The following is a 24,744-nucleotide window of genomic DNA, read 5'->3' as shown; positions in this document are numbered from 1 at the left end:
TTTGACATAGAATTCTTCCTCATTCTGATTTAGGCCTTGCCTAGATAGAACTAACGATCGCGTTGAATTTTCTGTTTATAGGAAGATACAGGTGAATTTTCTCGAAGACGCCAAGATTTCTTGACCAATTCGCCGTGATCTCCTTAGTAAAGTTTCTCCATCTTTTTGGTTTATTCTTTAATCCCCCAGTCAGAGTCAGATTAATTCTGAACCCTCTGAAGGTGAATTATTCCGAAAAAGTTTCAAATATTTAGCTTTCTGCTAGTTTTTCTTAATTCGGCTCGCCTACACACAAACAAATTTCTGAAGACCACTTTTTTCGTACTACCTCAAAACATGTAAAATCGTTGATGAAATTTGGCATCTAAGCCTAATTTGTTGCAAGCAAGATGTAACTATAAGTAATTAATATCTCACTCTCAACACCTACCATGAACTCTACAGCAATACTCTTCAAATAAATCGATATATGGTGATGGGAACAACTTCAGACTTTATATTGCTTCTATTTTCTGTTTTCTGAATTTATTTCGTTAACTCTCATACTATTCTTCATTTCATACTTTTTTTTTCAACTTTCCTGTTAATAAAAAAACTAATTCAATTTATTTTGACTATTTCAGTCCCGGCGAAAGCCACCGGTGAAGAAGCAAAGAAAAGGCGATTTAGATGATCTCAAGCAAGAGTTAGATATTGACCACCATAAAATATCTGTAGAAGAATTATATCAACGCTTTAGTACCCATCCGGAGACAGTGAGTATCTTTAGGAATTTTTAATTGCTAGATATGAAAAAAGTGGCTATAAATAGCTTAAATAAAACCAATGTAGTTCTAAAATATAACCCTTGCGATTGGCTGTAAAATAAGCCACCTCTCTAGAACTTATTTCTACATTTTTTTGGATTAAAAATGAAAGAAATCTCTATTGAGTGCAAGGAAAGGCAGCATTACTTTTGTCAAATGTGACTGCCTTTGACATTTTATTTAAATCTAACTGGCCTGATATCTGGATGAGACATCTGTTATTTAATGTAAAGGGGGACAGAATTTCAAGAACACAAAGTATTTATTTAGTAGTTAAAAATTATGTTTAAAATGTTACATTCTTCCCATTCTTTAAATTTTTATTGAATAAGTACTTTTTGTCATTAAGTATTGATTAGTTAACTAAACTCCTCTCATGCTCTATTATCGTATAGTATAGTAAATATTTGCCCCCAGGGACTGACACATGCTAAAGCCAAGGAAAACCTGGAGAGGGATGGTCCGAATGCGCTCACACCACCCAAAACTACACCAGAATGGGTAAAATTTTGCAAGCAGCTGTTCGGAGGGTTCGCACTGCTACTGTGGGTTGGCGCCATACTATGTTTCATTGCCTACTCCATCCAGGCTAGCACGGTTGAAGAACCCTCTGATGATAATGTAAGTATTCTAAAAGAAATCTGTAACAGAATTTTGTGGTTGCTGTGGAGAGATAGATTATTCTAGAAAATAGGTTTATTTAGGCATTTATTATCTAGCTGTAAGTCGAAGAGGCCTTTGTGTCATTCAGTTGCTAAATGACAAGTGTCTGCCTTATTCTTTTTTTAGGCAAGTTCTTCAAAAAAAGTTTTATTTTACAGTGTTAGGCAAATCTTGTTGTTTTTAATAGATTAATGTCCCCGATTTTTCTGGTGTAAAAGGTTTATAAACTCAAATAAAATTGACACAGTATTGAAAAGCTAGCTTGTTAGGTTAATCAAGATAAAAAACAAATTGCGCATAAAAATTTAACTTAATGAGAAATAAGACCCTCATTAGGAATTAATTAGGACAAATTAAAGTAACACTCTTAATTTATCTGAATTAATTGAAAACTAAGCGAAAAGGAAGTGGATTAAAATGAAGCTTAGCTGTGCAGATAACAATTAATACAATGAACAATTCAAGAGATAAGAAAGAAGCAATAATGTGAATCCAATCATTATTTACTTCATTTTTAAATTAATTAATTAATTAAATACATTTGTTCAGTTAGCAGAGAAGATAGATTTCGAAATTATTAAAATTCCACAAAGAATAACAAATTATTAATTGTCAAAAGTAAAGTTACGGAAACTTTATAAAATTATAAATTCGAAGCGGTTATAAAATAGGCAAACAGAGAATATATGTGAAAAAATTGTATCACCTAATTACAGAGTTAACCCCCTCGTGGTTTTTTTAATACACATCTAATTTGTTTTGTACTTTTTTAATTTTATAATCAGTTAGTCAGTCTCATTAGCAGTCTCATTACACAGTTCACATTCATGTGTTACTTTAGCCTGCAATGGCCCTTCAGGAAACCTTCGGTCATACGATTGGCCGTACAGCCATGTTGGATTAATTGTGTAGAAAGCTTAATAGTGCAGTTTGTGATAAACTTTTTCGTTTCTCATATCTGCGACTTTGATGGCTGCATTTGTAGGGCCACCTGACTGATTAAGAATATTACTATTTTAATGAGATTTAAATAGTCATTATTATTATAACTCACACAAATACGTGAATACTTATGGAATCTCTTTATACTTAGACGCCTCTCAAATGACTTAAGGGCTTGCTTGTGAGCATTGGGCATGTGCTCTAATCCATTGGTTAACTTTGAGTAACTAGTGATTTTACAATAAGTCTTCATTGTTCGCAGTACTTTATGCCAATGACTTGCTCCCCCCTTATTTATTCTATTTTATGGTTTCTTACAATGTGTATTCTCGTTTGCCTGATCCTTATTTAAGATTTATTTTAAGCAGTTTTTTTAATTTTATTTGAAACAGTGATTTAAACATCTTACAAGTTATCTTTCCTCTTAGAGTATTTAATAAGGGGGCACTTTATTAGTTTAGAAGAACTTCGAAGTAGTAAAGATCATTACTGCATCAGATAAAAGACTATTACAAACAACTTCTAGGAAGTTTATGTATAAAACTATTACAGCACTTATTTTCGAATCCCTTATTTTTAACCTTATCTTCTATCTGTGATATTTAAATTATTTTTATACTTTTTGTTTTCAGCTGTATTTAGGAATCGTATTGGCCGCCGTAGTTATAGTGACAGGCATTTTTTCGTATTACCAAGAAAGTAAAAGTTCAAGAATTATGGAATCATTTAAAAATATGGTGCCTCAGGTAAAGTTTACTATCATTTCATTATCAAATTTACCCGTCTTTTTTAATTCTAAACCCTTATGTTCATGTGAGATGCTTTAACTTTCTTATTTTCAGGAATTTCTTGGTTCAGTTTGTGTTAATTCATTCATACTTAGTTATTCTCTTCACATCATTTTGAAAAAGCAAATTTCGTTTAGTACCAAATGAAATCGTGGTTTCTCTTTCGTTAAAAATTTGCTTTATTTACTTATTTTTAAAGTACGTTAAAAGAAAAAAGGAGTAATCACCAAAAAATTAAATAAAATAATGGTATTTTAAATAGTAACATTTATTAGTTTTTTCACTTGAAATTCGAAAGTGTGGAGAACAGAGAATGACTAGTGTTAAGTTTATTTGTTTAAGTAATTTAACATAACTTGAAAATATTCTGTTATTTTACTTATGAACTTCAATTTTTGTCTAGTTTGCCACAGTGATTAGACAAGGCGAAAAGCTAACTCTTCGCGCAGAAGATATTGTGTTAGGCGATGTGGTTGAGGTGAAATTTGGCGACCGAATACCGGCAGATATTCGTATTATTGAAGCGCGTGGTTTCAAAGTAGATAACTCCTCGCTAACTGGTGAATCCGAGCCACAAAGTCGAGGCGTTGAGCTTACCAACGACAACCCATTGGAGACTAAAAATCTGGCTTTTTTCTCTACAAATGCTGTTGAAGGTTTGTTTATATTTTTTGAGGTTTAAATAAGGTTTTGTTTATGCTAGTGCGTCAAAAGCGAATTAAACGTATAATTAAAATTGTCTTTAGGCACTGCTAAAGGAGTTGTGATCAGTTGTGGTGACAATACTGTGATGGGCCGTATTGCTGGATTGGCGTCAGGACTGGACACTGGTGAGACACCTATCGCTAAGGAAATACACCATTTCATTCACATCATCACGGGTGTGGCTGTCTTCCTTGGCGTTTCCTTCTTCATTATCGCCTTTATACTTGGCTACTATTGGCTGGATGCTGTCATTTTCCTCATTGGTAAGTAGTAAACGTTCTACCTCTACAGATAATATCTATTCCTTTTTCATTACTACTGATGAGAAAAGGTCTCCAATCTCCTAAGTTACACGATACCTTTTTTGTGCTACGTAGGCTTTGCGTTGTAAACATTTAAGGTGGAAACATATTATTTCAATAATTTTTTCAACTCTGGCGTTGAACTTTAAAACCAGTGAAGCATGAATTTATGAATAGAGCCCTATTATTCACCATTAGAAGGTGTTTGTTCTCAGATATTTGAGTTTTTACTGTGGAAGAAAAAGGTACTAAGATTTGAGGCAGATGCTGCAGAATTATTGGCGTACGAGGAGACTTGGACAATATGACATCCCAGCAGCTTTTTGACAACACAGTGGCCTCAAGCTTCGTCTTGAGTTTAAAATCATTTAAAGCTTCTAAGCGTAGATTGAAGTAGATATATTCAAATTGTGAACGCTATGAAATGAGTGCATACTAATTATTTCCAAAAGTATAAAAAAAATCATACATCGAGAAAATGCCACCTTGTTAATACCAAGTAAATCTTGTGTTACTCCATTTTATACCAGATTAATCCACTTTCTCTACAGAGAATTATAAGTGTTTTAAGTAAAGCTATTATATATTTGTGCAGGTATCATTGTTGCCAACGTGCCCGAGGGATTGCTGGCTACTGTAACGGTATGTTTAACACTGACTGCCAAGAGAATGGCTTCAAAGAACTGCCTGGTGAAGAATTTGGAAGCTGTCGAAACTTTAGGTTCAACTTCAACTATCTGTTCCGATAAGACTGGCACATTAACACAGAATAGGATGACTGTAGCGCATATGTGGTTTGACAATCAGATCATTGAAGCAGATACTACGGAAGATCAGTCTGGCACGTAGCATTTTCTGAAATGACAACTATCTTTTAAAAGTGATGTCTTGGTGAAGCAGTGGTAAATAAATATTGCTTCCATTACAGGTGTCCAGTACGACAGGACCAGTCCTGGATTTAAAGCATTGGCAAGAATTGCGACACTTTGTAACCGTGCTGAGTTCAAAGGTGGTCAGGAAGGTGTACCGATATTGAAAAAGTAAGAGATTTGCCCACAAGACATTAGATGTGCGGAGGGATTGACTCACTTAGGTGTTAGTGGAAAAGACATATTTGTCTTATCTTAGAGTTTACCTAAGAGTACCTCATAAGTAGAACTGAACCAAGGCAATTATTCGATTATATTAGTGTTACATAAAAAAAAAAACCATACCTTGATCAAGTTTCATTGAAATTTAAATGCGCCATTTTTCCAAGCATCATTAATATGATAATTTTTTATCTGAATGATAAGGGTCTGTTTCTATGACGCCGTTTCTGCGTATACTTATAATTTAGCATTGAAGTGCTAAGTAATCAGACAGAATTTTTGTTTCCAAGTCACATTTTAGGGCGTAATAAAAAAAAACTTATTATTTTGTTTTAAGATTAATTGTTTCCTAAATTATAAATTATTATAATCTTAAAATAAATACATCTCAAGTTCTAAATTTTTGTTTCCCCCCAATTCAAGTTTTTCATACCCCTAAACTTGGGAAGCATACCAAACAATCTTATGGTAGCGCTCAATTAAAAACCTCCATTTTGCAGATGGGAAGCACATAATTTTTCCTAATTAACTGAAGAAATAGAAAATTTTACTTTTCAGTTTTTTCGAACAATTGATTTTTAAGAGACAATTTTGGCGCTAACCAATACCTCACTGTTTTATTCGATTTGTTACATTAATGATATTAATGTATAAAAACCATTTTTATATCTCGCCAATGCGGGATAGCTAATCAGGAGAGAGTCTAGTTCTTGAGCAGATCACAGATGGTCTGGGGTTTCCACTTGAACTTTTCTGGCCGACTTTTATGCGTTCTTAATTTGAAAGCTGCTTCTTATCATTAAGCAGATCGTCCAAGATGTCCAAACTAATCTTAATAAGATCCAATATCTTGGATGGCCAAGAATGAGACCAATCTAGAATTCAATATCTCACCTCTTACTCTAAGCTTCACGCGTGATTATTGCGACTATGAATGACTTGTGAATTATCTAAGCTTTATAACTAGCATGTGAAATTTGTTTTTAATTTAAATCGTGGATCACACAAGATTATTTACTTTCTAGAGAAGTAAACGGTGATGCTTCTGAGGCTGCTCTACTGAAATGTATGGAACTTGCTCTTGGAGATGTCATGTCCATCCGTAGAAGGAATAGGAAAGTTTGTGAGATTCCGTTTAATTCAACTAATAAATATCAGGTAATCCTCCTTACTCCTCTGAGCTACAATCTTCTTTCATACATTTTATCATTAATTTCTATGTTCTGAATGTGGAAGAATGTGATAACTGTTTTTGCTTTTACTAGGTATCAATCCATGAAACTGAAGATCCAAACGATCCAAGACATGTAATGGTAATGAAAGGTGCACCGGAGAGGATCTTGGATAGATGTTCCACCATCTTTATCGGCGGCAAGGAGAAACTTTTGGATGAGGAAATGAAGGACGCTTTCAACAACGCTTACTTAGAGCTTGGTGGACTCGGCGAACGAGTTCTTGGTCAGTATCATTTCGGCGAGAAAATCGCACCGAATGTTTCGGTTATGCTCTAACAAAAATATTTAAAAGTAACAATTAACATTGAGTTAAAGAAAGCCAAAAGGTTTGTTTCTTGAACAATACGTACACACTACATACATAAAACCAAAGTTTTGCCTTAAAGTGTTAAACCAGAAGTACTTTACTGAAATGATACCCTATTTTATCTATTTTCTCAGAAAATTGTTTCGTCTATTTTCTTTAATTTTATTGTAGACAGTATATTCATTCAAGTCACATCTCCATGAGGATTCATTTTTTGGAAAGGGATGAATTTCGGCCCATTCTTTTAGTGTCATTTTAGTTTAACAAGAGTATGTATAAGAAGAATCAACATTTTGAAAATTTAGGATTTGATTAAAATTAGTAGACTGAAGTGCCACTTTTACTTTAATCAGTTTTTTTTTTGCAATTTTTCCTGATGTTCATTACTGTTTATGTACTAAATAGTAAGAGAAAGTAAATGTAAATCTAGTGCTAATAATTAAAAGATATCCAGAAAATTAATTTTAGTGTAGTTGTAGGTGAGTTGGTGTATCAAATTTCTCTATGAGTAAGGAAAAGTATAAGTGTTCATTCCATTTTTTTTTTTTTTTTTTTTTTTTTATCTAATATTGTGGAAAACAACTCCAATGGCTTTATTTAAATTTGCAAACCAACTGATCATGGGTATGGGCTTATTAGTTTTTTGTAAATTACATCAGGGATGTTCTGGGAAAATCTGAGAGAGCTTGTTTTGATTTGATTGATGATTAAGTCCAGTGGAAGAATTAAGACAGCGGGCTCTATCCCTGACATATTATAGAAGTAAGTCTTCTGCCTAATTGTGCTAATCTCCATTTCGGAATTCAGGTTTCTGCGACTTAATGCTGCCATCAGATAAATTTCCACTTGGCTTTAAATTTGATTGCGACGACCCTAATTTCCCATTGACTGGCATGAGATTTGTCGGTTTGATGTCTATGATTGACCCGCCGAGAGCTGCCGTACCGGATGCTGTAGCTAAGTGTAGATCAGCTGGTATCAAGGTAATCATGGTGACTGGAGATCATCCGATCACAGCTAAGGCAATCGCGAAATCTGTTGGCATTATCTCAGAAGGCAAGTTCAATGTAAAGCACTTCATTCTGTTATCTATAAATAATTAAAGCAGTTAAAGGAATTTAATTAATTGCCCTTTTCTTGCCATTACAGGTAATGAAACTGTCGAAGACATTGCCCAGAGATTGAATATACCAGTGTCTGAAGTGAATCCTAGGGAAGCTAAAGCTGCTGTTGTCCACGGCACAGAGCTGAGGGACACTGGCCCAGATCAGTTAGACGAAATTCTCAGGTAATGCTTCTTGTTCATTTTAGTTAAGTTCTCAGATAATCTCGCAAGTGTTTAATGACTATTATTTAACACTAGAAGACCTAGGTTCTGTAGTGCCTGGAAAATAGACTTTTAGGGTGGAGTTCTTAAGGAAGCGCAACTTTACCTTCACTTTAAACTGACTCTTCAAAACAATATCATCATTATAACATAAGTTGGGAGTAACTGCAACCTTAAGCATTCTTCTAAAATATCTTATCATTGCGATGCTCAGATCTTTCTATCAACTACAAACATTCTTTTAAAGTGCCCCAGTCGGAACAATATACAGATCTATTAGCTATTATATACAGATCTACTGCAACTACATGCTTCCGCCTAAGAATGTCTTTGATTTATGGTTACTAATTCCACAATTTTCAGATTTAGTTCTACTACCTCATTTAATACTATTTATTCTTTTATTCTTCTTACGTAATTTCTTTTCTTTGCGATTTCAAATTCTGCTGTTTAGTTTAAATCTTTGTCAATCATCCAACCTTATATATTTCTTCCGGTTTTAATCGGTTCTCCTGAGGATTCCAGTTCATCTTACCACCGCATGCGACGTTCTATTCCTAGCTTAGTTAGTCTCGCTCCCTCAACATCTGTCTTGCATCCTCTCGTCTAAATTGGTCCATATTTGCAATCGGCATTAGCGTTTTTAACTAGTTTAAAAATGCAGTAAATGGCTCTTCCTAACGTCTACTGTTTAGACGAGTCAATACTGGCAATAAAGATAGTTTATTCCGGCGTATAAAAAGCTTTCAGCGCCTGTTACTTCTGAACAGTCACAACTATGCAGTTGTCTAGGAATGGGCAAACTTTTTGCAGCTTCCTGGCTCTCTGTTTCTACATAAGCTAGTAATAGTTTTTCCTTATTTCTTCTTGCCAGAATTCCAATGTATTTTTATGTATTCCAGATATCACACTGAGATTGTATTTGCTCGTACTTCCCCACAACAGAAGCTGATCATCGTAGAAGGTTGTCAAAGGATGGGCGCCATTGTTGCGGTGACAGGGGACGGAGTAAATGATTCACCGGCTCTGAAGAAAGCTGACATAGGTGAACTTTTTTTTATTTTTGCTACTTATCGTTTGTTTCGCCATCTTCACTATTTATAATTTATGTAGAGTCACTTTTAGAATAGTGAAGTATAAAATTCAGTATATGTGCATTCTGTTTACAGGTGTTGCGATGGGTATAGCCGGCTCAGATGTGTCCAAACAGGCGGCCGATATGATCCTGTTGGACGATAATTTCGCCTCTATTGTTACTGGCGTCGAAGAGGGCCGTTTAATTTTTGATAATTTGAAAAAATCCATTGCCTACACTCTGACATCAAATATCCCTGAGATCTCTCCTTTCCTGGCATTCATCCTTCTAGACATTCCCCTACCGCTCGGCACTGTAACCATTCTCTGTATTGATTTAGGAACCGATATGGTGAGTATTCTTCATATACAATAAAAATACATACGTTAATAATTTTATAAATTTCAGGATAAAAAAATAATTAAAAATTGCAGTTTAAATTCTATGGCAAAAAAAAAAAGTATTAAGTGATTTAAAAATATATTTAATAGTTATTTTTATTTTTATTAGACTGAGTAGAAAGTTGTTTCTTCTAAATGCTTGAAATCATTTTCCTTAATCAAATTTAAATCATAACTTGATAAATATAGTATCCTAATAGATGAAATTAAAGGATCTAATTCACACAACCAAAAACTAATTTTAATGAGCTCAGATGTGCTGATCTGGGGAGGATTGCTTTTGGAGGGTACTACTAAATTCGGCAGGTCTTTCTAAAGTACTTCAAGTTTAAACAAGGTTCAGATCTCTATCTTTAAAGAGAATCACTACCTTAAGTCGGCCTCAAAAGTAACACGTTAATACAATATTTAGATCTAAAACCTCACAAGGAAGTACGCTTAAGCTGTTCTCTAAGTTGCAAAGATCATCTGCATATTTAGAAGAACTGTGACTAGCTGGCCTCAAATGTTGCATAGTCTGTACAAAGTACATAAAATTACAGTAAATTAAATTAAGCGGAACTCAATCTTATGTTGCCTATAGATACTTAAGTTAGTTCAGTGCATTCACCGATCACCTATGTTATATTTAGGAGATCTCTTAGCTAATCTAGTCTCTATAGTGTTCAAAGTTTGTCTAATTTGCAGGCAGTATTCAAAGGATTAAAGCTTAGGCTAGAATTCCAAGTTTGCGTAAATCCGTTTTTCTTTTAAGTTTGGAACGCTGTAAAATTTTTCTCCGTCAAACTTGAAGCCAACATTGCTGGTGTTTTTGAATTGATATGCGACATAGGTAGACAACTTAAACACAGCCCCATTCAGAATTGATGTGGTGCGTCGCATCATAAAAACAAATGTCTGTTGTATGACAGCTTTTGCCTTAAAACATAATAACGTATGAAATGAATAGATGATTTAGCGGAATGATCTAAATCCTTTAAATGATCCTTTAATTTCATGCTAGGATTTTTTTTTAATGACTGCATATTGATTTTGAATTTTTCAAAGCATTGATTTATTTTCCTTTCTCATTTAACTAACACTTTCACACAGTAATTTCTTTGTTTGAGTGTGCGTCGAATTGTGCAGATGATAAAATTTAAATTTTATACTGTCTTTTCTATTTTATTTTTATTTTAAATTTTATTCTGCAAAATAGAAATATGCTCCACACCTTTAAAAATTCAGTAAATTTATTGCATATTTCATTTCTTATCGTGTGGCTTCGCATTCGAGAGTGTATCTTTTAATTCGTTGCAATTTTTTGTTATCGCTTAATAAACATTCTTAAAATGAACTGAGTTACAGTTTTAAAAACTAAATTTTCTAATCTTTAGAAAGAAGCAAGTGTGTATCGTAACATAAAAACTTAACTTTAGGTGTCAGATGTTCAAAAGGTGCATATTAAACAGCACAATAATTTTCAAGAGGGCGTTAAGACGTTATAAATAATGAGCACCTTGAGGATAGCTTGTAACCACGTTTGAAGAAAGCCTAATTTTTTAATATGTAAACATGTTACTACTTACACAACTGTTAAAGGAGTTTGTTGACTTGCTTCATTCTAAAGACCACAAGTTGTATTTGTAAACCTGTAAACAATATTCCTTATGAAGATGTTTTATATTCATCACTCATTTTATTTCACACTTGAATTATTTTATGCAATCTTGTAGTGAACAAGAAGGTTTTGGACAATGAAGTTAGCCAACCGTTAAGTGCCAATATTTTTTTGTTTGCGATTTTCTCATATCACTTGTATTTTAAATGCTTTTGTCAAGAAAGTTATTTTGGGTGAGTTTTGGGGAACAAGTGATAGCCTTGCCAAAAAAAAAAAATATACATAATTTTATTTCACGATTCAAAACAACTATAATTTTATAAATTTGTTGTCAAAATTAGCGAACTTTATAAACCAACCTCGCGTAAATTTCGGCTGAGTTAAGGCGAGTCAAAATTTATAGCTTAATAAATCGCCCAGTTTTAACACAACTGCAGACATTGCGATGTTAATTTTTTTTTCCAAAATCGAATTTTCATCGGAGCTACTGGTATGTGTGAATAGAAGCTCCTGCATGAGTATCCTGTCAAGATCTGATAAACGTAATTGCCAAAAACTGTAACTTTCAGCATTTACATCTTAAGTGACGGGCCAAGTACAAATCATATTATATAGTAATTTGGGGGACTAGAACATTAAGCATCACATTTAAAGTGTGACATTCAGTGTAATGTACTGATTTGCCACCTGTATAAAGTAATGGGAACGAAGTCTAGTGTGTTTGTGTCCAGATCTTATAACGTTAAGAAAAACTGCAACCTTAGAGATTCTTCTGACGTGAATCAAGACATTTAGTGTACAAATCTACTATCTAAATAACGTTAAAGGTATGATCTTATGCTCCTCTAAATAGTACAAACATTTTGAGCCCTAGACAGAACAAACATATTGAACTTCAAATTAACATTAAGGAGAATTATGAACTTAATCATCACCCCAATGAGCCCCCAAATCAGTACAATGTACACGATCTACCAACTTTTAGTTTAGGTTAAATTTGTACAGAAAGTGGCTATTAGCCAAATCCACTGCCGACGATAAAGTAAACGGAAACTGCAATATTTTTCTCATGAGTTTCTTTCTAATGTACGCTCCAAGTCTGTGTAAGGTAGAAGATCTAATAACCTTCACAATATTAAGGTACATTTAAAAAACATTCAGAAAAACTATCACATTTTTTTATAGATAATGGTATCACGGGAAGTTGTTTTACATAGTAAAAGGCTTTACCGAGTAGTTTTTGTATTTTGAGTTTAGGTAAGTGAATTGTTACTTTCACGCCATTGTTTTATTGTAGAAAAGTTGATAATTTTTGTTTATTCTAAAAAAAAGAGGTGTGGAGACTATTTTTTAAAAGAAAAACATTTCCAAAAATTTGTTTTTACAAAAATTGTATCACTTCTTTATCTTCTATCACTTACAGTACATTTTTTGCACTTAATTTCTCTTACAATGTTAATTAAAAATACCGACAAAAATAATAATTTAAAACGAATTTTGTGAATGTGTTAAATAAAAAAAAAAACATTACTTTACCGCCTGCACTTTAAACTTTTGAGTTTTTTGTTTTTTAATTTTTAACTGAACATCTACACCACTCGCTTCAACATTTTAATAACTATCAGTATTAATTTCAAGAATTGTTTAATTAATTAATTTTTTCTCTTTATCTAAATAAAATTTAGTAACTTCCTAGGGAGCTTAAGGATTTTGAAATGAGCCAAACTTTAGGGTGTAATTCGTTTTTTGGTGGGTGTCGGTCAAAAAGGAAAAGATAGGCTTGAGGCATTATTTTTATAAATGAAGTGAATTTTAATTGATGTAAATCGAGTTTTCGTTCTGAAGAAAATCATAAAGAAGCTGATTAGTTTAAGCGCTCGTCATACCTTGCCATTAGGTGTTTGCATTCTGTTACATTTTGTGAATGAAAATATTTCAGCCAATATTCAATATTGAAATATTTAATATTTCAATGAGAGCTTTGGTAGACGAGAACTTTGTAGTATCAATTGAAAGATTTTTTTAAAGCATTTATTCACCGTCTACATATTTAAAATCTCATAGCTTATGTTTGAAATTCTTTTTTAAAAATTGATTTTAAGGAGAGATTCTGAGACAACAAGCTTCTTTCAAAAGTCCTTTTAGTGTCATGAACTTTTATTGAGGATACCTAACATTTGATTAACATTCGCAGTTTGAAGAAAAACTTGATGAAAGTAGTGTGTGTGTGTGTGTTACCTCGTTTTTCTCCTTAACACCATAACCTCAAAAGGTAAGTTCCTATTTTGGATCGCGGCTCATTAAAGTTAGAATATTAAAGTTGAAATCATTTGCAATGTCCAAAATTACTCAGGAAAATTAGGTAACATAACAAGCCGTAAACTATTTTGTTCATATATTTTTTGGTGCATCCTAACCGTTAATAGGTTCTTTGTGTTTTGCTGTACTACGTAGATGTGATATATTTAGAAAACCGGCCGATGAGCAATGAGTTAGGCTGGAAAGATGAAGATATGAGAATGGTGGCGGAATTTAAATAGAATTTTTAGGATTGATGTTGGGTTTATCTTGTGTCAAGCTAGAAGTGATCGTTAAGTGCAGTTAGACCCCTGTTAAAACTGAACTCGAATGAATTATTGTGAACGAATTTTTCCAACTATTTACTCTGGACGAATGTTTTTCGAAAGAGTGACTCTTTAGATTTATTTACTTTTTTTTTTTTGTGCTCCAGCTATCCGCTCAATAAGTTTGTCTCTGTAGATCTGGAGTACGGAGACAGTCGCTATCTAGAGTTGGTGAGAGGGTTGCCGTTACTTTACTCATGTTATAACTTACAGTATCTGTACAGCAAATGTGTATGAAAAAAGGGTCTTTTCTTGTTTCTTTTACCTTTTAAACCCACACAATTTTAAGCTCTGAAGTTTGACTCCATTTTAAAAAACTATAAGCACTCACTCCTGGGTTAACCTTTAGAGTTTTTCATGGCTAATATATTGGCTCCTCTCTAATAATTTAGCACTTCATTTTCATTTATTTTATTAAATAATTTATTTTCTGTTCCTTCAAATTTATTTTTAGAATCCTTAAAATTTTTCCTTCATATAGGCCTGATTTCTTAATTTGGCAGTGCTTTCTTGTTCTGTGAATTACAAAATATTTATTTTTTAACATTTTTTTAAAGTTTCTAGAATAGTTTTTAGTAAAATTTAGTTATATCTATTATACTATTTCTGTAGTTTTGCATAGTTTTTTTTTTTTCCAGCACTTTATTGAAATCTGGAAATTTTAATTTTTCTTTATATATTCTAATTTGGAGAAATTATGAATACATTTACATTTTTTATTTTATCTCCGGGTTAGAATGTATAATATATTTGTGTGCGTGCGAGTTTGTATGTATATATGTATGATATAATATATATACATATTTTCAAAGCTATTATACAAGTTGTCTCTATTTTTCCTTTTTTTTATTTCGACTTCCTGGAGTTAGAAGTATTGCAAAGTAATTATACATTTCGAATTATCGGTAGAAATAATTGGGTGATATAAAAAAAATGATCGCTTTTCTGCTACTGTTATGCCATGAACCATTCACATATGGTTGAGGTTATCAAACACTTCCCTTAATTGTGAAGCTTTTTTAGAAAACCGTGAATGTTATAGCGTGATTTTATATCTGAAGTAATTAAACAAAAGGCTCTTGAAAGTACTCGACCTCTACGGGAGGTCGAAAAGAAAAATGTCCCGTAAACAGTGTACTACGTGATGTTGGTTTCAAAAATGTAATACTAAAGCTACCACCCTTAGAAGAACAGTTAAGAGCGGCAAACATTTACAAGTGCAATCTAACGACTAGTATTCCGTGCACTTGCTGCAAAACAGAATTAACAGACGCAGTACACAAAACACAGACACAGTCAACTGAGTTTATAATTTCTATACTATGGGAAAGGTAGAAAGGAGAGGAGGATATTTGCGCTTAACTTAACACGAAACACGTTACCTGCAGACTTGCTAACTTAAGTGTGGAATTGCTCTTGAGTGCAATTTGACAAGGAAACTTGTTATTTCGCTTTAGTATTTTTGCCGCTTTATATTGGCATTTATATTTGCCGAAAGAGCAAACTAGTTAATACGATATTTTTTAGTTTTTCATGATTTTTGAAAATGACTCCTATAATTTTCTTTACTATTTACCTGTCTAAAAGCCTATCACTCTTATTATAAACTTCTTCCAAATGGCTTTACCATAAACTTCTTGAAAATGAATTATAAGAAGTTTGACTTCTTGAAAATGGTTTTTAAGGTCTTTCCGAGGAATTGCTATTTTAAGCTTCCCTCTGATGCTTTTCCAGACCAATTTACTATTCCGCCACCTAATGTCGAAAGAACTGTAGAATATAGTTCAGATGATTCCAAGTTTGAGGAGAATCGGTTAATCTCAAATGCTATATTACTGAACAGTTCTTGATTGAGTTATTTGGAATATTTTGGGAAACTAATTGACGCTAACTGCTAACCATCTTTATTTAAAACATTTTCCCTGGATCAAAGATTTAGGAATGTGGGGTCATACAACTTATACTAGTATATGCACCACAACATAACTCTTAGTTCATTTCCGCTAATGTTCAAAACATGTATTTTGATTTGAAGTATGCAGTAAGAAACAGTAACACAAATTTGGAGACAGCTTGTATTTTTATCCTTTTTTTTTTTTTTTGGTAAAAATACCGTTCTTTTTTAAATTTTTACCAAAAAAATTGTATGTGGTTATGTCAATGAAACAAACAAAATTAATTTGGACCGTTTGCTTCAAAATTGCTTTTTTAAATTTTTTTTTTTCTGTTTTTGAAAAACGATACACTTTAGTACACTGAAATTTGAAAAAATTGAATCAAATATTTTTTTGCCTCTTAGTAAAGTAGTTTTTTAATGAAAGGAAATTTAAATTTTAACTGTAAAAAAATAACATGAGTCAGTAATGAAACTTCAAAAAACAGAATATAATCTAAGCAATCCTGTGTGTGTGGCGACACTGCTTATGCACAAAAATTTTTTATTTTCCAATTTTTTGTTTCTTTTATATTTGTTTCCACTCTTTAGCTGGAACATTGATTCTGTGACTGATGAAATATTATAATCCTGCACAGAAGCTTTCTTTATCGTAATATAATCTATATACATATATATATATATATATATATAATGCGTGTGTATGTGAGTGTATATGTGCGTTTAATATAAAATATATTTGTGTTGGTGTGTACAGGTTACTAATTGTGGGCGCATTCGAGCTCTGGTGCTAGTGAATAAGGGGGGTATGTGATCATTTCCGGTTAACTAATGTGCTAATTGCCTGAGAGGTGCTTCTCTATTTATCGCCGGGGCGCGTTTTACCGTTCTTTTGAAGGTTTGTCACTTTTACCTATCCTTCATAATGAAGTTTTGCTAGAGTTTCTTGCTCAGTCAAGCAACACTTTTTATATACAACGCCTTGACTCTTGATTGGGAAAAGCTCCCATTTGCTTCCGTCCGTATGTTTGTGCGTGTATTCTAGACACTAGCGTCACAAATTCTTTTGTTCATCTTCCGTTCATACCAGCTATGGACAGCTGGTGCTACAAACCAGCAGGTGAATCAAGTCCACATTCTTGTCATAATTGCAGAACGGAAAAGCTAAACTCAGTTATTCTTGTACGATGAAGTTACCTTATAAGATGAAGTTCTACCAACCATAAGTTGGTAAGATTGCTACTTGCTGTTGTTGGGTTAATTTTCGTTCTCATTCCCATTAATGAGGAAGCCAGGAGGAAGTTCATAACTCGGGATTGTGATAGATTTTTTTTTTTAGCCCTTTCTAATTATATTTATTTTTGTATGATTTACGAAGTGATATATACAGGTGCAATTCATCAAAACGTGAAAGGCAGCTTAGAAACAGAACTTTGTTCGTATAGTACTGAAGACAGGATAGTTTACTCAGTTAAGCAAAGCTTGTAATGTTGGCCACTATGTTGTCCAGGCGCAGCAAGTTCAAATGTTTCCCAAGCCTACAATATTCCAGATTACACCTACACTAGCAAGTAAGCTGTTTGCGATTGCAAGGCTTTTTAATGGATACTTTGTCGTCTTTCGCCTCAGTGTTATTATGCCATCAAGACTTGGACACTAGAAATCATCAGAAATCTAGGCACGCCACTGGAAGATTCTAGGTCCAAAAATGGTTTAGTAAAACCTTCATTTTGAGCCAGATCATCTGCTTTCCCAGAGTAGAGTGAGCTTATTGTAGAACTCTACCTCAGTGAGGAAATTAATACAGTCCTTCACCAGCTTAGAGTTGACTTGGTAGATTTTGACGCCTAAAACCTACCTATCTACTTCATAATCTTCTTAGCACAGTTGCCTCTATGTTCTTCATTAAATTGCGAGTCCACCGCTGGAAAGAGGATGACATCTGTTTTTTTAATCATTCACCGCGTAATTTATACAGAAATCCCAGGCATCTCTAATGCCCTTTGAGGAAATCCGACTGCCTTGTTTTCATTGATTTATGTATGCTTAGGAACTTTTCCAACTATAACTGTGCCTACATAATTTTATCCCTGCTCTAGGGATACATGGATTCTGCAAAGCAATGTTGTGTCTTGACTAATCGCTCTTCTTTGTTAGCTCGAATGTACATACACACACAAATATACAACTATATTTTATACTCGGTGCCGAAATTGGGAGTACGACATTTGGCTTAACGTAAAGACCATTTTATTTTGTCAGAAAAGTATCCTAAAATTTACAAAAAAATAAATAAATAAAAATAAACAAATAAATGCGCGATCTTGCAGATACTGGAGCTGACTTACTTCCTTTTAATTGAACTCAGTACAATCATAACTCAGTATTGAACTCATAAACAATGTTCTGTAGGATTCGATTAATGAACCAAGACGTAATGCTCTTGGCAACGTAGGAAATTCTTGAAAGAATCCTCAAACTTACTTTTACGGCCCTCTAGGTGATTGGCCAACAAATCAGGTGTCAAATATAAATATAGCCTTATAAATAAAAATCAGTCTACAATCTACACACCATCATTCTATAAATCTGTCTATCTAATAACCTATCTATCTTACCCCTTTAACAAATAAATTAAGCCTTCCATCCATGTAACAATCAATCTTACTTCTTTTCACCAATTGGTCGGATCTATTAATTCATTTATCAAACTAATAATGTATTATATCAGTCAATTGGTCAATCAATATACATATATGGTGCATAAAGTCAATTTATACCACTCATTCTCGATTTTAATCCCCATAAAGACTTCTTAATTTTGGCATCATAAGTTGAGCTCCAGGATACGGTAGTATAGAGATCTTTAGAAGTTTTGTAAGTTTGACTTCCAGTGGGCGAGATTCTCTTTTCGTACACCCTATTCAGAAATGAGGTATATTATATATATATGTATATAGATTGGCGCCTTAGTGAATTTTGTTTATTATTATTATTATTATTATTATTTTTGTAACTATTTTTATTATTTTGATATACATCTAGTGTAATGTTACATTAGTTTTGTTATTTTTTGAAAAATAATTTCCAAATTTTTGTTTATTGATTTTTGTTTGATTAATTTACTTTCAATGATTTATGACTCCTAGAGATAGTGTGTTTTATTATGAGTTTCTACATTATTTGATGTTAATTTTTTATTATTTTATTTTTTATGTGTGGTTTTTCACTATGTATTATTATTATTTTTTTTTTAACACCATGTCCGAATCAGGTACCTGCTATATCTTTGGCCTATGAGGAAGCGGAAAGTGATATAATGAAGCGGCAGCCTCGAAACCCATTCACCGATAAGCTAGTCAATGAAAGGTAATCTCAAAAAACAAAAAAAGGAATTCAAGTTACAAAGATTTTTCTGAATGAATTTTTTTCTGTTTTTAATTTTGGATATTTTTTTGTGGGGTGATGAAAAAAAAAAATTATTGTGCCCAAAATTTTGAAAATGAATTCCTAATCTCATAAAAGGTTGTATTATCTTTAGGAAAATTTATTACAGTTAAGACAAGACAAAGTTGCTATTAAGCCATTAGTTTGAAAAAAAAAAAAAATGTTTTGGCCTAATATTTATGTGTGTAAAACTTCTAGGTCGCTAAACTTTGCATTACTTTCAACTGCAACTACTGTAGCTTATAAGACGATTTTCTTGTAAACTTGCTTATACCGTAATGCATTTAAAATGAATGCCGTCTAATGTGTCCCTTTTTAGTACAGTATACAAATCATCCATCTATTCTGTGAGGGATTTCGACGTCTAAGTCTTGTGAATCAGTGCAACGTACAAATTGAAAAACTGTATAATTATAAGGGGCATTACAACTTTAAGCATGGTCTGTAATGTGATTAACAACTCCTGTATAAATACTGGAAATTTTATCTAAGTTTTCCTCAAATAATGTACCACCACTTGTATAAAGTAAAGGTGATATTTAACCTTAATTATATCGTATTAAGAGTCCCAAGTCGGTTTAGTATACAGATCTATCACCTACAACTTATGAAGAGGAATAAAAACTTAACGACACAGTCCGTACAATGTACATGCAGTCAATAAAAATAATGAACAATACAAATATTGCTGTAATTGTTCTAAATTTGAGTACAACTATCGTTCAACTTGAATAGATTTTATGATAATAGTTTGATCCTGAAAGTTGTATATTTTATCCAATATAACCAGGCACATTTTCTTGTAGCTCTGACCCGTATCAGATGTTCATCCGTCATCTAAGATTGATGGTTTTAGTCAAGATTTTGGCATGTGAGAAAGGCTGTTGAGAGTGAAAATCAAATTCTCTCCACCTGAATTAATCTCTGATGATGGGATGCAAATGCAAAAACCGGTCATAGTTTTAAGAAAACAAAAGTACGGGTAAAATCAACGATAAAAAAAAATCCGGAATTTTCGTGAAAACAGATGCACCAATATTCTTTAAAATTTTGGAATAATAATTGCACATTGTACATTTATTACTTTTCCAGAGAAAGATTTTAAGAGAAAGTCCTGACTTTGTCTTGTCTTTGACATGCACTTCAGATAATGACAAAACCTTTTTTGAGACTGGAAATATCAGAAATTTTAGGCAATTATTTTAAATTCGTTTTTATTCTAATTTATTTATTTTATTTAACTGAAAGGTTTTTTATTGGGTAAATTGGAAATTTGTTTCCTTTACTTTCATAGTTACGAATTAAAACTACTAGTTTCGAATATTTCAGTTTCATTTTATATCTTTTTTTTTTTCTTTATTAAATACTTCGAGTCTTATTTACTCAGCACTTAAATGGTTTTTAAAACCTATTAATTATGGTAAGTACAAGAAACTTCAGAATATCTTAGCTCGCCAAATGTGTCTGTGATGTTGTATTGCATGTGTCAGTGTTGTTTGTGTATTAGTGCATGTGTTCAGAAAAACAAAACAGAGGTATAATCAAAACTATAAACTATAGTGCAATTATTTTTTTTTGTTCAACTATTGTATTTTTAGTATTACTTTTAATAAGAGTTATTTTTATTCAAGGGACTGTCAGTTCTTCGATTCAATGGTTCACTTTTGTGACGGTATAATGGTGGTTGAGTTTAAATGGAGTTATAATTGTTAATATGTTTATTTCTTATATAAGAAATAGGAGGGAGGCATAATTTTAAAATAACTTGCAAAAATCCCAAATAGATCTATAGAATATTTGAACTACGTTCCGTGGATCTAGCAGGATTGCTGAATCTCTGTTATAAGCGTCTCTCATATTCTGAGTCTGCCCAGTTTTTCATCTTTTAGCTACACCAGCGAGATGAATTCCATACCTTATAGGTAAAGTCTATCTCGACCGCCAGGAACCTATACTTTACCAAATTCATATTCTGTGCTCCGACATGTTTGTTGGACAGCATTAAATAACAGATTATTTTTATCGAAGCATATTATGATTTCTTTTATACTGGTAATGCTGTATAAAAGATCTGTGAGAAGCTTATCCCTCAACATATTTGATCTGTACTATTGCATCTGGTACAAACTTACAGTAAGGCTTAAAAACTTAACCCAATACTTGCAGTAATTTCCCATGGTCTATATTCGCTTACCGTATAGCATTTGAGATAAACACTCTTAGCCAGCATCGGACAAATACAAGAATATTAAAGAAAGTCAAGAATCGCCTGTTTTAGGAATTTTTGAGCTTTGGCCTGTAAAATCCCTCTGCAGGAAATGGGGGCTCCAAACCATAGCTTGCCTCAGAACATGGAGGTCACCTCCTCTAATTGAGTCTTCCCTCTACTTGGAGCATAAATATCCATTTCGTTAGGGTTAAAATTAACGGTTTCAACAAAACATACACAGCGATTTGCTGAGAAGTTGCTCCCACCCAGTATCTTGCTTTCATCAGAGTGTTCGGATTGTTGTGGTCCCGTTTCATCATTTGTCATTTCTTTTGCTCATTCATTCCTACCAGATTTTTTTTAACCACGCTGCTTTTCTAAATGCCTTCAAACTTCCATTCAATTCCATTCTAGCTCTTTAATTGTGTTTAACAATTTCCAGTAAATTAAATCCGTTTATTTCATGTTTAGAATTTATTTTGTTAAACCAAATAACAAAATGTCAAATTATATTATTGCAGTTAACCTATTTGAAAATATTTTTTAAGATTTAGTTTAGTGTAAACTCTTGAAGAATGATTACGTTAGAACACTCAAGCTCACGGGTTGCAAAACTTCTTCACCTTACTATTATTATATAATACGATAAAAATAACCGCTTTTACACCCAAGTAAACGCCATGAATTTGTAATTAAAGCAGAGTACAAACTCCATTAAAGTTATTTTACTTACTTTTAATTTCGGATTATGTCGGGTGCTTCCCCAAACCAATATTGTGAATTTATAAATCAGGTTTTAGTTTTGTATTTAGACATAAAAAAGAATGAATCCTATATGGTAGGAATATATATTTTTAATTAAAGCATATTGCCACTAATACTTGGTAGTAGACTCCATTGCAGCTGAAACGTTAAAATTTATAGCTCTTTTAGTATATAAAAATAGATATTTCAGCTTAAATTACTCAGGGCCTTTCAGTAAGGTTGTTAGAGACGTTTTTCGAAATCCTGCAAATTAATTTTTTCATGATGATTACGGCCACCATAACATACTTCTTTCTTTTTGTTCTGACCGGTTTTGGATTTTCGTCCATCTTCAGAGATTCACGAGAATTGTGAACAGAAAATTTGACTTCCGCTTATAAAACTTTTCAAAAGTAGCTGTGGCTTAATTAGTAGAAGTCGAATTTTCTCTACACAATTTCGGTAAACGTATACATATATGAAGATGAATTAAAATGCTATAAAAATCCAGTTAGTATGAAATTATTCGTATAGCGGAAGAAATCATGGATAATATCTACTAGCATTGCGAATCCAACCAGATGTTAAAAAAAAAATTATCGTGATTCTTTGTCCGAATACACGTTATTTAAGAATAACATAATTGAACCTTTTTTCCAGAAATTAAACCTTCAGTATTTATTCGTAGTTAGGTACGAAGTTAACATTTCGAGTGACGAGATTCCAGCCACGAATGTTGGAACTACAAATATCGACATTTTTTCGTTATTTATTAATTTGTAGAGGTGTGGCTAATGCCTACCAAAATAGAGTGGGACTTATTGTTTCAGTTAAGGTTTTGAGCAAGTCCTGTATTTCAGTTCCATAATAGTGGGAGAATGTGGGAGAAGAGTCAGAGGCCTTACTCACAAGAATAATGTGAAGGTTCTCTAGGTACCTGAACAAGGTGCTGCAAAAAGGAGCGGTTGAATTCTCTAAAATAGGAGCCTAAATACTGTTCTGTGGTCCTGATCCAGCGGTAGCTGTCACGAAGCATTTTGTGGTAGAGAAATTAAGTAAGAATTTGATCATGGGGGAATCGAAAAAACATTTCTTCCCCTTTCACTGCATCTATTAAGATTAGATGGCTAGCCATTTGCCCAAATTAAGAAGGACGGTCAGTAATGGGTATCGGATTTGCGACTAGAGAGTTGGGAAAATGTATCACTACCTAGGTCAGTGTTCCCATTTTGCTTTCACGGATTGGTATTCGCGTGAGAGACATACTTTCAAAGTATTTAGACCTTAAGAAAATTCGGTATATTATAGGCAGACCTGAAGGCTATTTCTCGGTAGACTACCTTTAGGGTTTAGGGAGAAGAATTAGTAATTTGGAAGATAAGGCATTAGGCTTAGGTCCCACGCCCTTAGACACCTTTAATAATAGTAATAATAATATCTTCTTTAAAATATAAAATTAACAAATAAAAATAACCTTTCTAGTCTCGCAATTTTTGAATGAATTTACTTTTTCCTTTGCATACACATATACGTTTTGAACCTAAAAGTCCGTAATCCAATTTGTAGAAGCTTGCAACCATTTTCATCTACTTACTGAATTGGCTCTAGAAATAACTAGAAAAGTAATGTAATTAGTAAATGCGGACAAATTTACAACTACTTTTTCCTTAGCAGATTTCTTAGAAAAATCATAGTATTTTCCGCTTTAAACTAAAAAAAAAAATATTGTACCTTTTAAACCATTCTCATAGTTAGTTTATTTAGGTTGGTGCAACCATGTACTATAATTGAACAAGAAAAATTTTACCATACAGCATCATTAAAAACAATATAACCAAAGTCGTTGTGCATCCAATAAAAGTGATAAGCCATTGTAAGCTAATTTTTTGAAAATCGTAGCTAAACATTAGGTTGAGAGGTTTTTTTTTTCTCAAAAATTTTTGTCTCAAATTTTCAGGAGTTGAGTTTATTTTAGAAATAACAAATGTTTTGAGAAGTTTAGATGTGAATGAAGTCATTTCTAAAACTGTCTCTTGTCCTGTGATGTAAGTAAAGTTTACTTAGTGCTGTAATAAGTAATAAAACTTTCTCTTAACACTCTTGAGATAGTTTTTGTTTGAAATTAGTTTTGTAGTCAGTGTACTGACCCTAAAGTAAGCTTTTGAACAAAATTACCTTTCCGGAAATGTCTTTTTTCCAGAATCGATTTTTCAGCTTTTTAAAGATTTTTAAAAAAACTTTTCGCATTTTTTTTTAACTTTGTACCTAGATAACAACATGTGGATCTATAACTTTATTTTAAATTTTTTACCAAGAAAATATTTAAGAGAGTTTTCGAAGAAAGTCTAGCGAAAGGTTCCTCTCTGAAGAGCCATTTCATTATAATGTGTTCTCATCATCACCTGCAAAACATCAATAAGAATAAAATATGAAACCAAATTCCAAATTTAAAGAAAAGCGTAAGACTAGTAGTAGTAACCTTACGCATCCGAAGACACAAGACAAACTTTTCTTTAATAGTATCATTTTCATTGGAACATTTATATATAATATGTATTATATATATAATGTATTTCTTTATCTC

General features: G+C 32.7%; 1 protein-coding gene across 3 annotated transcripts in view; it reads left to right on the top strand.

Annotated features, from left to right (window-relative positions):
- Atpalpha (sodium/potassium-transporting ATPase subunit alpha) overlaps positions 1-24,744 on the top strand; it is a 54,521-nt gene that overhangs the window by 16,752 nt on the left and 13,025 nt on the right. For 2 of the 3 annotated variants that reach the window (XM_074137943.1, XM_074137946.1), the window contains 14 exons: positions 624-755; positions 1,224-1,427; positions 3,044-3,157; positions 3,603-3,855; positions 3,946-4,167; positions 4,802-5,047; positions 5,135-5,246; positions 6,323-6,455; positions 6,563-6,755; positions 7,647-7,895; positions 7,989-8,127; positions 9,069-9,211; positions 9,336-9,592; positions 19,035-19,129. In XM_074137943.1, coding sequence (XP_073994044.1) covers positions 624-755; positions 1,224-1,427; positions 3,044-3,157; positions 3,603-3,855; positions 3,946-4,167; positions 4,802-5,047; positions 5,135-5,246; positions 6,323-6,455; positions 6,563-6,755; positions 7,647-7,895; positions 7,989-8,127; positions 9,069-9,211; positions 9,336-9,592; positions 19,035-19,129 — 2,492 coding nt within the window. The remainder of the gene's footprint in view (positions 1-623; positions 756-1,223; positions 1,428-3,043; positions 3,158-3,602; positions 3,856-3,945; positions 4,168-4,801; positions 5,048-5,134; positions 5,247-6,322; positions 6,456-6,562; positions 6,756-7,646; positions 7,896-7,988; positions 8,128-9,068; positions 9,212-9,335; positions 9,593-19,034; positions 19,130-24,744) is intronic. The other variant, XM_074137945.1, reaches the window with a different exon arrangement.

This window comes from Rhodnius prolixus, unplaced genomic scaffold (genome assembly GCF_049639745.1).
Source record: "Rhodnius prolixus isolate KJV_2025 unplaced genomic scaffold, Rpr scaffold_11, whole genome shotgun sequence".
Classification (NCBI taxonomy): Eukaryota; Metazoa; Arthropoda; class Insecta; order Hemiptera; family Reduviidae; genus Rhodnius; species Rhodnius prolixus.
Note: the sequence above shows the minus strand (reverse complement) of the source record. Positions and strands in the feature narration are given on the sequence as shown.